The sequence below is a fragment of the Culex pipiens genome, chromosome 1, assembly GCF_016801865.2.
Source record: "Culex pipiens pallens isolate TS chromosome 1, TS_CPP_V2, whole genome shotgun sequence".
Taxonomy (NCBI): Eukaryota; Metazoa; Arthropoda; class Insecta; order Diptera; family Culicidae; genus Culex; species Culex pipiens.
Window position 1 is genome coordinate 10709616 of NC_068937.1, and position 12513 is coordinate 10722128.

Below are 12513 nucleotides of genomic sequence, written 5' to 3' on the forward strand. Positions count from 1 at the left end.
CAATTTTGACATTTTTGACATTTTTGACATTTTGACATTTTTGACATTTTTGACATTTTTTTCAATTTTGACAATTTTGACAATTTTGACAATTTTTACAATTTTGACTATTTTGATAATTTTGGTAATTTTTGTAAATTCTCTAATATTTTTTAGTTTTGAAATAATAAAGCTGTATTTTTATCATTTTGGTAATTTTTTGGACAAAAATAGTTGAACTAAAGAAAAGAGTTTTTGTTTGCAATAAAATCAACTAAATCCAGTTATAAATTTATAGTTAACTTACGAAATTTCTTTACAGTAACAACCAAAATAGCTCTAATCATCTAATTTGTCCATAATTAGCTGGCAACACTGCTACTCCCCATATCTCTTACCTTTTGCGTTTTCCTCTCCGATTAGTGCTCATTAAAATGATTCGATAATTCTCCACTGGCGCGCACACCCTACACTACCTACCCGGTTCGGTACCGATTTCAACCGGTAATCGAGTCTACTTTAGCCAATTTCCAAGACACAGGTGCAGCACCCGTCTGTAGATTTGAATAAGCCTTCGAGCCAGAGACCTTACGCTGAACTTGGCGCACCACTACCGGCTCTACCTAACCTAACCTAACCTAGCTGGAACAAATATAACAAGATTAGATGCTTGCCATTGCTGGAATTGCTGCAGCGGAGATCATTCGCCGCGGTCACGCCAACCCCGGCCAATTCCCACGAGCTTCGTTCCGCGCGCCGCAACATTAATTCTCATTATCTGGCGGATTAAGCCTTAAATCGCGGCACAGCCCTGCGCCGAACCAACTGTCACTTTGTGCGCAGGGCTGTCACACACGCGCTTGCTTGGATTGGCAATTTTAACGAAGCCCGCAGGGCTTTATCCCGTTTGATTTTATTTTTCCGTCGTCGTTCCAGCGTTAATGATCATAATTCGTCGCATTGGACTCCACACTTTTGGCAATGACAGAAGACGACGGGGGAAAAACATGGTCGCTTGCCCGGAGGGCAAGCACGCACGCGGTTTTTGACAGCTTTCCAATTTTTTCGGTGCGGATTTAACCCTTTTTTCGGCGGGATTTTTTTCGCCGTGTCACTGTCAGAGTTGTGACCTGCTTTTTTACGCCGACAAGTGCTGTAATCTGACGGAAACGACCGGCGCTTTCCTTCGCCAAAAGTTTGAGGTTAGGTTTGGAGTCGAACCCGGCTGACTTGATAACGGCCTCCCGGGAAGGCGAGAAAAGTGCAAATGAGCTAATCGGCGGCACAATCTGGGCGCATACGCTTTAAGGTGAGTTTATGCCAGGAAATGAGAGCTTTTTACGCACTGATTGAGTAATCACCTTGAGTAGTTTTTTTTTTGCAATTTAAATTGCGAGATCACGAATTTAACTGTGATCTGAGACCCAACCTTCTTCAAAATGAAGTTGTGATAAAATGTACTCTATTTTGGGTAGGTTTTGTTTTGAGAAGGAGAGTCAAATTTACTCACTTTTTGACACTTTTTGGCTAAATACGAATTTTGAGTAAATCAATGATTTTGATTTCTTAACAATTTTAAAACTTAAATCAATTTAACTTTCTTCACATCGTTAGCCCAACTTAACAAAAGCCTTAACCCCTCGAATTATCCACTTAAGAAATGTTCCACAACCGCAATCGAATCACACCAATTTAAGTGAAATTTACAAAGCAATTATCTCCTCATCATCTGCGTCGTCGTCGTCATCGTCCTCATCGATCGCAATCGATGGTCGGTTATTAGCGCCGGACCACCGCCGATCATCCGACAATCAGCAATCGGACCAGCTCAAGTGGAGTGCGATTCGCTTTCCCTACCGTGCGACAAACGCGCAAGTGCGCAACAATCAAAGAGTGCGTACTTCTTCGTTTTTTGCAGTGTTTGTTTTCGTAATGAAATTTGATCGATGGGGAGTCACTTAGTGAAAGGGTTTATGAGAAAATAAGGCAACATTGAGGGGTCTTGAATTTATTTAAAAAGTTAGAAAATTTAATAATTTCGCATGGTAAATGGTAAAAATGGCATGGTAAAATCGCATGCAAAAGCATGCACATCACCTTCGTCAAAAAAGACACTTATTATTACACACTGCAGGTAGAAATCTAGAAATGTAACAAATCATCTTAGAATATAAAATAAAATGTTCAGCAATAAGGCCGTTGACAATATATTTTTATGTTTATGTTGTTCCGAAAAATCAGAGGGCAAATACTTTTTTTCGGAAATCATTTTGGTTTTTTTAATTTTTGAAATTTTGGTTTTTTTTAACTATTTATGGAAAAAAAAACCATACCGTTATCAGGGGTGAAATTGAGTCTAGGGGGTGAGATTGGCTCATACAAAAATGCAGAAATTTGTATTTGGTATCTCACCCAATTTTCATGAATTAGCAGTATTAAATTTGAGTATAATTAAAAAAATTTCTGCAAACTGTAAATCAGTATTTTTTTTATTTCAGCTGCAATTTGATGTAAAAAAAATAGTAGCAAATAAACTTACAAAATTAATTACTGAGTCATTTTGATTTTGTTTGCCCTTGTTTTTTTTTTTTTTTTCATTATACGTCTATCCAAAGTGACTCATTTCAAAAATTTTCACACTTTTAAATTCGACTAAACGGAACCTATTTATTATGAATTAGTTTTGAATGTTTCCTCTACACTATTTTTGGGTGAAATGAATCATAATTTTGATAAATTTCGTTTCAACTATTGAGGATTTCAAATTTGGGATATTTATTTCACATATTTTGAGTGAACTTTATCCCAATTCGTGTTATTAAAATATACTCAAAAATGAATAAAACAAAAAAAATCCAACCCACATTCCACAGTGGTCCAGATTGTCCAGATTGGAAAATGGATTTTCCGAAAGTTTTTTAGTTTTAGTGTTTTCAGAAGAGTTCTGGTTTTTTTTTAAAAGGTCCAATAATAGTAGTTTATGCAACAAGTTGCAAAAAGAGGATTTTTTCAGCACGAGTCGTACATTTATCCAACGAGGTTCACCGAGTTGGATAAATACGACGAGTGTTGAAAAAATCAAGTTTTGCAACGAGTTCCATACAATATTTTTTGCAATTCCGAAAAACACTCATTGAGTGATATTTTAAGTAAAATTTTCATGTATTTTTCCAATAAATCGTTTACATAAAAAAAAGTTTTACTTTTCGAAACAAGTGCACTCATTTCAGTGCTGAAAAGTAGAACTTTTGAGCATTTATTTTGAAAAGTGTTGCTATTCGATTCTGTTATTTTTGATAGGAAAAAGTAGGCCGTTTCATTTCTTCAGAAGGACAGGAAAAGTTGACAGTTTCACAGCGGAATTGCAAAAACCAAATTTTCAGTTTTTTCTTTTTAGGTGTTTTTTTTAATACCCCTGACTCAAGGCGGTTTCAAAAACACTCAAAAAGAAAAAAAACTGGAAATTTGGTTTATTGGACCTTTTCAAAAAAAAACTTCAGAGTTGTTGCAAATGAAAGGGGTTACATTTGGTTTTGTTGAAATTAGGGTGGTTCACGATTTTGAAAATCTAACAATTCCGGAATATTTTTAATTGTTTTTTCGTCTTCTAGAAAGTTGTTGGGCTAGCCAATCCAAGCAACTTTGTCGAAGATACAAACATTTTATCATGCAATCTACACCCTCGATGATCAAATTTTGAGAAAGCAGCTGAGCAAACCTTAAATAATCTGTTTTTTTTTTTTGACGTAGCAATTCAGAATTAAGTTTTAGGCAAAAGTGATGTTCGGGCACTTTTAGAGCTTTAAAAAAAGCAATCATTTTGATTTTTTGACAAGTTAATTTGGACTGAAGGGTCAATAGCTACGCTCATTTTAGGGCAGAAAAGATTTAAATTTAAAACTATTTGCATTCAAAATGGGAGACTCAGCACTACAAACGTTGAAATAATCTGAGGGGTGTTTTTTTTTACTCGTGATGTCTTCATTTGAAAATGTCTTGTTTTCAAAGGAAAAGTTTATGGGACCACACTAACAAATTCAAAAAAAAAATCCAACTATGTCTTTTTCCATGTAATTTTTTCCAAAATCCCTCAGAAAAAAGCTAAACTGTCAAAATATCGATTTTTAGTCATATTTTCGGTTTATATGATATTTTTTTAGATATGACCAAAAATAGGTATTTTTACATTATTAAAGCTACAAATTTACCACTTCTTCGTTGTAATGCCCTTTTTAGTCTAAATTAAGATATTGTAAGATCAGTTCCCAACTGGACTCGGTCGTTCAAAACGACCGTCGGCTCAACGACCGACGAAATAGGCGGCGGGCCAGATGCGGGCACAAAAATGTCAAAACCACTCCCCCCCCCCCCCCCTCACTTCGTCTCACCATCCAGCTGCAGTTTGTTGACAAACAAACGGAGCACGCGGTCGCATGATGATCGAGCCAGAATTAGGGGTGGTCATGTGGTTAAAAATGAAACATTTTTTCAAGAAAAATAATATTTTTCCGACTGAATAAAAAAAATTGCGAGCATGTTCAAACAATTATTCCAGATGTCAGAGAAGTGGTTAAAAATTAAAATGTTATTCCGTAATTTTTCTAGAATTGAACTTTTTCCACCAATTGGGAACCCCTAGGTCAACCCACGACCGTTTCCAATGACCGTGAGAAAAGGTCAGAAAATCCAGCTTCCAGCTAAATCCACAATAATATTACATCATAAAAGAGGTAACATTAAACCATCCAATTTAATACTTTCCAATTTTACACATTTGTTTGCTGAGTATGCCACAAAACAAAATTTGCAAAAAGCCAATGAGTTAATTAAACAAATTATCATCTCGAAGTTTTATGTTTATTTCAATATTCCACAATTTATTTTGAATAATTTGCAATCAATTGTACAAAATTTAAATAAAATTTGCTCTGACCATAACCCTTTTTTTATGTCAAAATAATTTTGAAACACACTTTAAAAATGAATAAAAGTCATAAAAGAAACATTAAAAAGGAAAAAAATTAGAAATTGAGGTTTCATAATAGGCCTGAACTTCCAACAAAAGAAAAACAAAAATAACAAGATAAACTAATAAAAAAAATACCTTAAAAATTATGAAAAAAATAAAACAAGAGAAGTAAAGTTTTTTGTAGAACAAAAATTGATCAAAATGACTTCATAACAAATCCTTGAGAAAACAAATACTTTACAGGGTTGAATTGGTTTACTCAAGTTTGGGTAGATTTGATTCGAAATTTTAGTAATTTTATACAAAACGTACACCAAAATGAGTAATTTTGAATTTGTCGAAATCTGAGTCAAAAACAATTGAATAAGAATTTTTATATGAATCCGAATTGGGTAATTTAAACGATTGCTGTTTATAAATGTTTTTATAACTTGTATTTACTCAACACCGAACTTACTCAAGAATGAGTAAGTGAGACAAATGTAAGATTGGAGTGAAATTCATCCTAAATTCTTTCATCAGGTTTTGATTAAATTCACTGAGATTTCTTTGGAAAATGGGTGCAATCATCTCAAATTCTATGTTTGGACTCAAATTTGAGTAGGCTTGGTTTTGACGGTATTTGAGTGATTCTGAATTAGAAAAGTAGTGGGTTTTTGTAAAGAAACTGTACGTCCCACTTTACATGTTATATGGGTGGGGCCATTGTTTGTTTACAAATGTTCTATACCCTTTTAAAATGTTTTGTCCCAAATTTTAAATGATTTTCGAAAATATACCTAAGGTATATGAAATTAAAGAAATTTCAACGATTAACTACAATATACCATTGAAAACTGAAATTCTTCCAAATTCAATCAAATTTTGAAATATTTCAATAATCCTAAAACATTAAGCCCTTTTAAAAACTTACCAAAAGGCGGCTATCAAATGACCAGCCGCATCTACACCGGTTGGTGTAGATTTCTTTGCGCAGGTGTAAATCAGTAGAAAAAACACACAACTGCTTGAAAAGCAAACCAAGAGCGCTCATATTAGCTCGTGGATTGTTTTCCTTTTTTTTTGCTGCCGCAATTTTCCATACTGCTTCTCCAAGAGCTAAACTTCTCTCCTTGGCGATTTGTGTTGTTGATGTTGGCAAGGGTTGTTATGAAAGGAAAGTTTGTTTAATCGAGTGCGAATGAATAGGCGGATTTTCGCGCGCGCCCTTTATTGGCCATGGTCAGACTTTGAAAAGGTGTTGGCTTAATGAGCGGGGATCCATCATCCGATCAAGGTCCGATATTTGACGGGTTGTTTTTTGAAATTGTTACAAGGTTTTAATAAGCTTTTGAAGCGATTGTTTCAAGTTCAAGATGTGTCGGAAGAAAAATAACGCAATTTTAATTATGTTTGACAGTGTAACTAATTGGATTTATTTTTTTTTCTTTTTTCAGGTACGTTTGCAATTACAATAAAATGGGTAGTAAGTATAAACTGAGTAGATTTTTCGTTTAGCGTGTATCATTTTCCAAAGGTAAACAAAGAGCTGTCACTTGAAACGAGCGACTACACGCTCATGCAAAAATGAACAAAATTTCTTAAATGTTGATAAAATTTTACTAAACAATGTAAGCGTGTATCGATGACAGCTACACGCCAATCTGAGCTGCACCATCGTTGCTTAAATTTAACCCAATGTGTCAATCTCCGGTTTTATTTCCAGCCCGAATTGGCCCCATTCGCTCTGGTTGTAAATCTTCGGAACGGGGTTTACAGCTATCAATGAGTTATGTTCGGGGGCTAAATTTCGAGCGAAGGGGGAAAATAATCGTAAAAGTTTTATCAAATTTATCTCTTTCGTCTCTAACACCAGCATCTTTCGGTCCATTCATGGAACCGCAGCATCCCCGAGTTCCGAGTCGCCAAAGGTTGAGGAGGAGGACGCGGGAGGTGCGTGACAGTTTCAGGTTTCTCCGACGAGTCGAAGGCTTGTGAAAGTTTTACGTAACTTGACGGCTTTCGGCGGACTCTGCCAAGTCATTGGGTCGGGACTCGTTTTTGGGACCACCACCAGCACACACATGCATCAACAATAATAACAATAATCATGGTTATAAATGAGCCAATCCTGACCGTTTTGACAGTTGCTGCAAGAGGGAGAGAGAGCAGGGAGCTGGCAGTGTTGCCAGCGGCGGCAGGTGAACATGACATCATAAACGAAATATGCACGATCGTTATGTAATTTGTGAGTGGCCCCTCCACCCGAAAATGGCATCAGGAATTTTCGGGGACCGGCGAAGTGAGCGTGAGGTGAAAGAGATAAGAAAGTCTTGTAACACACTTTGGGCTCTTTCTTTCGTTTTTTTTTGTTGTACTTTAAGTAGGTTGCGATGCGATAACCTCCTCCTTGAGTATGGAAAAAGTTTACTGCCAACAGGTGAAAATTTATGCAAGAGTCGTGCCAGATCATCGATTGTCACTGTGTTTTAGGGTGATTTGGGTAGATACCGCTTTGTGGGTAATATTTCACAAAAAGTGGTTGAGTTCAGCTGAGAGTGTAAGCTTGACAGATCGGAGCTGTCAAAGTTGCACGCTAAAGTTACCCTACCGAGAACACTATTATTGTAACTCATGAGTATAAAAGATAAAATCAAATCAGAGTAAAACACACCCTTGTCTGTCATAACAACAACAACAACAACAACAAGAGGGGAAACCACTCCCTTAGGGCACCCTTAGCCGTTAATGCAATCGCGTCAAATGACTTTAATCGCCTTACCTGCAGTCGGGGTGTGTAAGCTGAAAGTTAAGTCTCAGCCTAAAACAACAACAAGAACATAATTGAAGCGAATGATCTCGAAATGTCAACGCTTAAGGTCCTGCCTGCTGCGATGACGACTAAATTCGTTCAGCGATTTGGTACGCTCGCACGTTAAATTAGATTGGCACACGTTTCCTCTAGATTTGGCGTCGTTGTTGTTGTTGTTGTTTTTGCTGCGTTACCACCAGGTTTCAAGCAAGGGAATGATGGAAAGAGAGGAATCACAAATCCGTATAAATAATTTCAAGATTGTTCAGGTGTAAACCGAAAACGCGATCCAAAATTAAATTGGAAGAATAAGGCTTTTAACTTCTTATTTAATTGTCGGTGTACAGGCCGCCGCACGGTCTAATAATTTTCTGACGTACATTCAATTTTGCAGTCCAAAACCAGTCACTGAAATGAAAAAAAAATTCTTTTTCAAATTTTCTTTTCTTGATTAGTGTGCACCTACGTCGAAGACCAAGATTGTTTACTTTTTGCTCTTTGGTCTGACAGTCTTGGTCTGACAGATTTGGTCTGACAGCTTTATCATGGATTTTGGTCTGGTCTAGGCGAGGGATAGGACACAGCATCTTCCTGGTTTCAAGTTGTTTGGAATGTCACCTTGTACGGAACACGTTCGCCGCGGGTCAACAGTTTGGATTGGAATGTCAGTTTTGTGTTTTTTTTTAAGTCGTTCTATGTTACTCATAGTTTGGGTAAGATTTTGTTTTTTGAGCTGTCATTTTTGTACACTAATTTAGGATCAATATTTGTTTTTGTTATGAAACTGAAATAGCTTCAGCAGCTAGCTGTTTTGCATTTTATTCCCATTTCGCACTCAATTATATTTCGTAACATTTCGTGTCGCCAGCTTCCGGCGTTCGCCATCTTTTTTCGAATAAATTCCCAAACTAATGGCAAAACCGCACTCTCATGCAAAAGGTTTGACATTTCGCCGCGCACACTTCATTAGCAATCCCCTCTCGCTACCCAAACCAATCTAACTTCCATTTCCCCTGCCTCTCTCACACTCTTTTCTTCTCCCTCCTCCTCCTCCTCTCTAAGCATTTTTTCAAACCACCGCTATGGTCAACGAAGAAAGGTCGTAAATTCGCAAATGGATCTAACCTAACCTCAACCCGCCACCCGAATCGGTTCGGCCAAGTCAACGATCCGATCCAAGCAGGCAGGTTTCACTTTACGCAATCGGTGCGAAGAGTGAGATGAGATGAGAAAGAGAGAGAAGAGAAGAGCGTGAGATAAGTTGCGCGCACTTTATTTCGCATTCGCGAAAGAGGAATGAGAGGAGGAAAGAATGAGGGGGGAGAGGAGAAAAGAAAGAGAGGAGAAAAAAGGGAAGGTATTTTTCATGGCCCGCGGGGAAGCTCAATATTTGGTCGAAAGTTTGTCATTAAATCTCGCGCGCTCGCGCGCTCTCGGTGGGACACCCTCAGGGGGTCATACATAATGGGGGTCGTTGTGTTTTTTTTCTCCTTTTTTTCTTCGTTGGCCACAGGGAATCACAAATTTCATAATGAGTCAGTCCCAAAAGATGTTTTTTCTCCATTCGGCTGGGGTTCATTGCCTGTAGACGCGATGAACTCTCTTTCTTCTGCGACATAATTTGCCCCTAGGGGGAGGGCCAAATTGGTCTTTTGCGTGTGACGCAAATTGCTAGGTTATGGACCAAAAGTAAAAAAAGGTCCCCAAAAAACTGACTTTGTGACGAATCGCTAAATTCTTAGAAACATTGTTTTAATCTTACCGGTGTTTGTTACAAACAAATGAAAAAGGGCAATTTCAATGCCTAAACAAAACACACAATAAATACTACACGCTGATTCAAAATTATTCATTTATTACTGATTAGGCTAAAAACCAAGTAAAATCAGAAGTTTAAGAGTTTTGATTTTGGGTGAATTCAGCACAACTTTGGGAGAATTTGGCCCAACTCTGGGTGAATTTCTACCCAAAAATGAATAAAACTAATACTTTGTTGACCATTATCTGGAAAGGTTTAATTTAATTGAGAAATCGGTTATTTCGGATGAGCCGTGTAGGGTCGAAAAATGTTTGTCTTAAAATTTTAATTTTAATCTGTAATATTTTTTGTTAAATTAGGGAGCATTCTTTTATCACGTAACGCACTTGGTGGGGAGGGGGATCGAAGGCCATGTTACGCTCCATACAAAAAAATGTATATAATCTTGTTGAATCTTGTTGAAATCTTGTTAAGAAGGCGAGGGGTCCAACACTCTTTTTTTGCGTTACGTAACAAAAGAACGCTCCCTTAGCCTGTTGACGTTTATTGAAATGAAAACAAATTTAAATATTATCATAGATATTTTAAACAAAAATCAAGAAAATAAACAGTTTTTCTCGTCGTGAACCAACACATTCAAACCACACAAATTGGTTTGATTGCATCCAAAATCTGCACTCTCTTTCTCGCAAAAGTTGTTCATCATGCGACTACTAGCTGGTATTTTAAGGCTGACCGCCCAACGTCAAGCCAACATATTTCGCAGGGACTTTGACAGCTCTCTGTTTACATTGGAAAATCTCCAGCATCTGTGGTGACACCTTAACGGGAATTTATTCATTTTTGACTTTTAATCACATTTTATTAATTGCGCCTTAAAAATATAACACGCTTATCTGACTCTACTAACTTCTTAGTTAATTTTACTCAAATTTAGGTAAACCGAATCTAATCAGTTTAGCAGTCAATTTCTAAAGTTTTTTGTGCAATCGATTTTGTGGTGAATTTGATTAAGTCTGGTAAATTTACTCACAAATTTAGTTAAATTCGATCAATTAAATTTTAAATTTACCCGGAAAACAATGATGAAAGCTATGTGAAATCAGATCTGACACAAAATTACGCAGAAATAAGTTATTTCTAATGAGCGTGAACAATTTCAAATTATTGCCATAGATTTTTAGTTGAATTCTGTAAGAAAGTTTTAGTGTGCATGCGAATGTTTTGAAAACGTGAAACTTTTAAGCAATCGGTGTTTCGTTTTCATGAGCGTATGAAATTGAAAAAATAAGTGCCTCTGTAATAAGTTTTTAGTGTGTAGGATGACGTTTGATTGAAACTGTGATAATCAGTTTAACTATTTAACTATGTACAATATTGTACATAGATTGTGTTATTTTTATGTAAGACGAGTACAAATTTTATTTAAGAATGTTTTCCCTCAACAGGCTGGGTCTCGTGGCGCAGGGGTAGCGGCTTCGGCTGCCGATCCCGATGATGCTATGAGACGCGGGTTCGATTCCCGCCTTATCCACTGAGCTTCTATCGGATGGTGAAGTAAAACGTCGGTCCCGGTTTCTCCTGTCTCGTCAGAGGCGCTGGAGCAGAAATCCCACGTTAGAGGAAGGCCATGCCCCGGGGGGCGTAGTGCCAATAGTTTCGTTTTTTCCCTCAACACTGATCAAGGTCGGAAGGAAGTAAGAAGATGAAAACAAATTTCATAACTTTGAAGCAAAAAAAATAACAACATGCTTTTTACAACATTGTCACACAATAGAACAAAAAAATCAATGAATTAAGTTACCAGTTTCCAAATTTGTAGGAAGAAGAGTGGTATGTAAATGTATCAAATTCGGTATCTTGAGAAGGGATCTTTCTGATCGATTTGGTGTCTTCGACAAACTTGTAGACAGAAAAAGTAAGTACACGGAAAAAAACTATGTTTTGTTCAACTTTTTAAGACTAAAAGTTAAATTTCAAAATACGCATTTTTTTATTTTTGAAAAAAAATCTGTCTTTTAGGGGACTAAAAAAAATTTTTGAACCGGATGGTGCAAAATCTGATTTAGGAGTTATGATTTTTTTTAAATAGTGTTTTTTTGGAAAATCCCGATAATCTGAAACAAAAAATATTAAAAATCATATTTAAAAGGAGAATTGAAAAAGCAGTCGAAAAGTACTTGACATGTTTTTTTATGGGCTTTCTGAAAAAAATACATTGAAAGAAAAATACACGCCAATTTTATGAGAATTTTCAATAAAAAAAAATTGAGGTGATGTGATGATGTTGATGTGAAAATAGCCTAAAATGTGACAAAAATACTCACGAAAAATGCAGGGTGGTATGTCTCTCCTAAAAAATACAAAAATCATTGACTAAAACTGTTTTTTTGAAAATCCCGAAAATCTGAAAAAAATATATTAAAAATCAAATTTTAAAGGAGAATTTAATCAGCAGTTGAATAGTTCTTGACTTGTTTTTTTTTATTAAATGTTATTTAAGGTAAAAAAAAAAACAATTTTTAAGGCTTTTTGAGCATACAAAATAATGTTTGAAAGAAAAGCACCCCTGAAAAAATATTTTTAATTTTCTAATCTGAGATTTTGGACAATATTGGACAATTAGCTTCTGAGATACACCCTCACAAAGAATTCGCATCGATGAAAAAAAAATCCAAGTGTAACTAAATCACAGTTTTGTGAACTTTTCTAACAGTAATTAAAAATCTGATTTAAAATGAGATTTAAAGATTCACAAAAAATGTAAACTTAACTCAGAAATTAGTAATAATTCGCTTGAGCGTGTAAAATTGACAAATAATTGCCTTCGATAATTAATTTGACTCTGCAAAAAATATAAGTGTCTAGGCTAACGTTTGATTTCAGCTTTGACCATATGTTTTACTCTTTAACTTTGAAGACAGATTGTAATATTTTTCAGTATTCAAGAAAAATGAGCAAAATTAACGCTTAATCAAAACAAATAATAAATATTACACGCTCATTCGCAATAAT

General features: G+C 36.0%; 2 protein-coding genes across 2 annotated transcripts in view; both read left to right on the forward strand.

Annotated features, from left to right (window-relative positions):
* The window catches only part of LOC120430718 (uncharacterized), a 39499-nt gene extending 32611 nt beyond the window's left edge, over positions 1–6888 (forward strand). The window contains exon 5 of the mRNA XM_039595833.2: positions 6804–6888. Coding sequence (XP_039451767.2) covers positions 6804–6888 — 85 coding nt within the window. The remainder of the gene's footprint in view (positions 1–6803) is intronic.
* Positions 1–12513, forward strand: part of LOC120430698 (uncharacterized) — a 131810-nt gene that overhangs the window by 88001 nt on the left and 31296 nt on the right. The window lies entirely within an intron of this gene.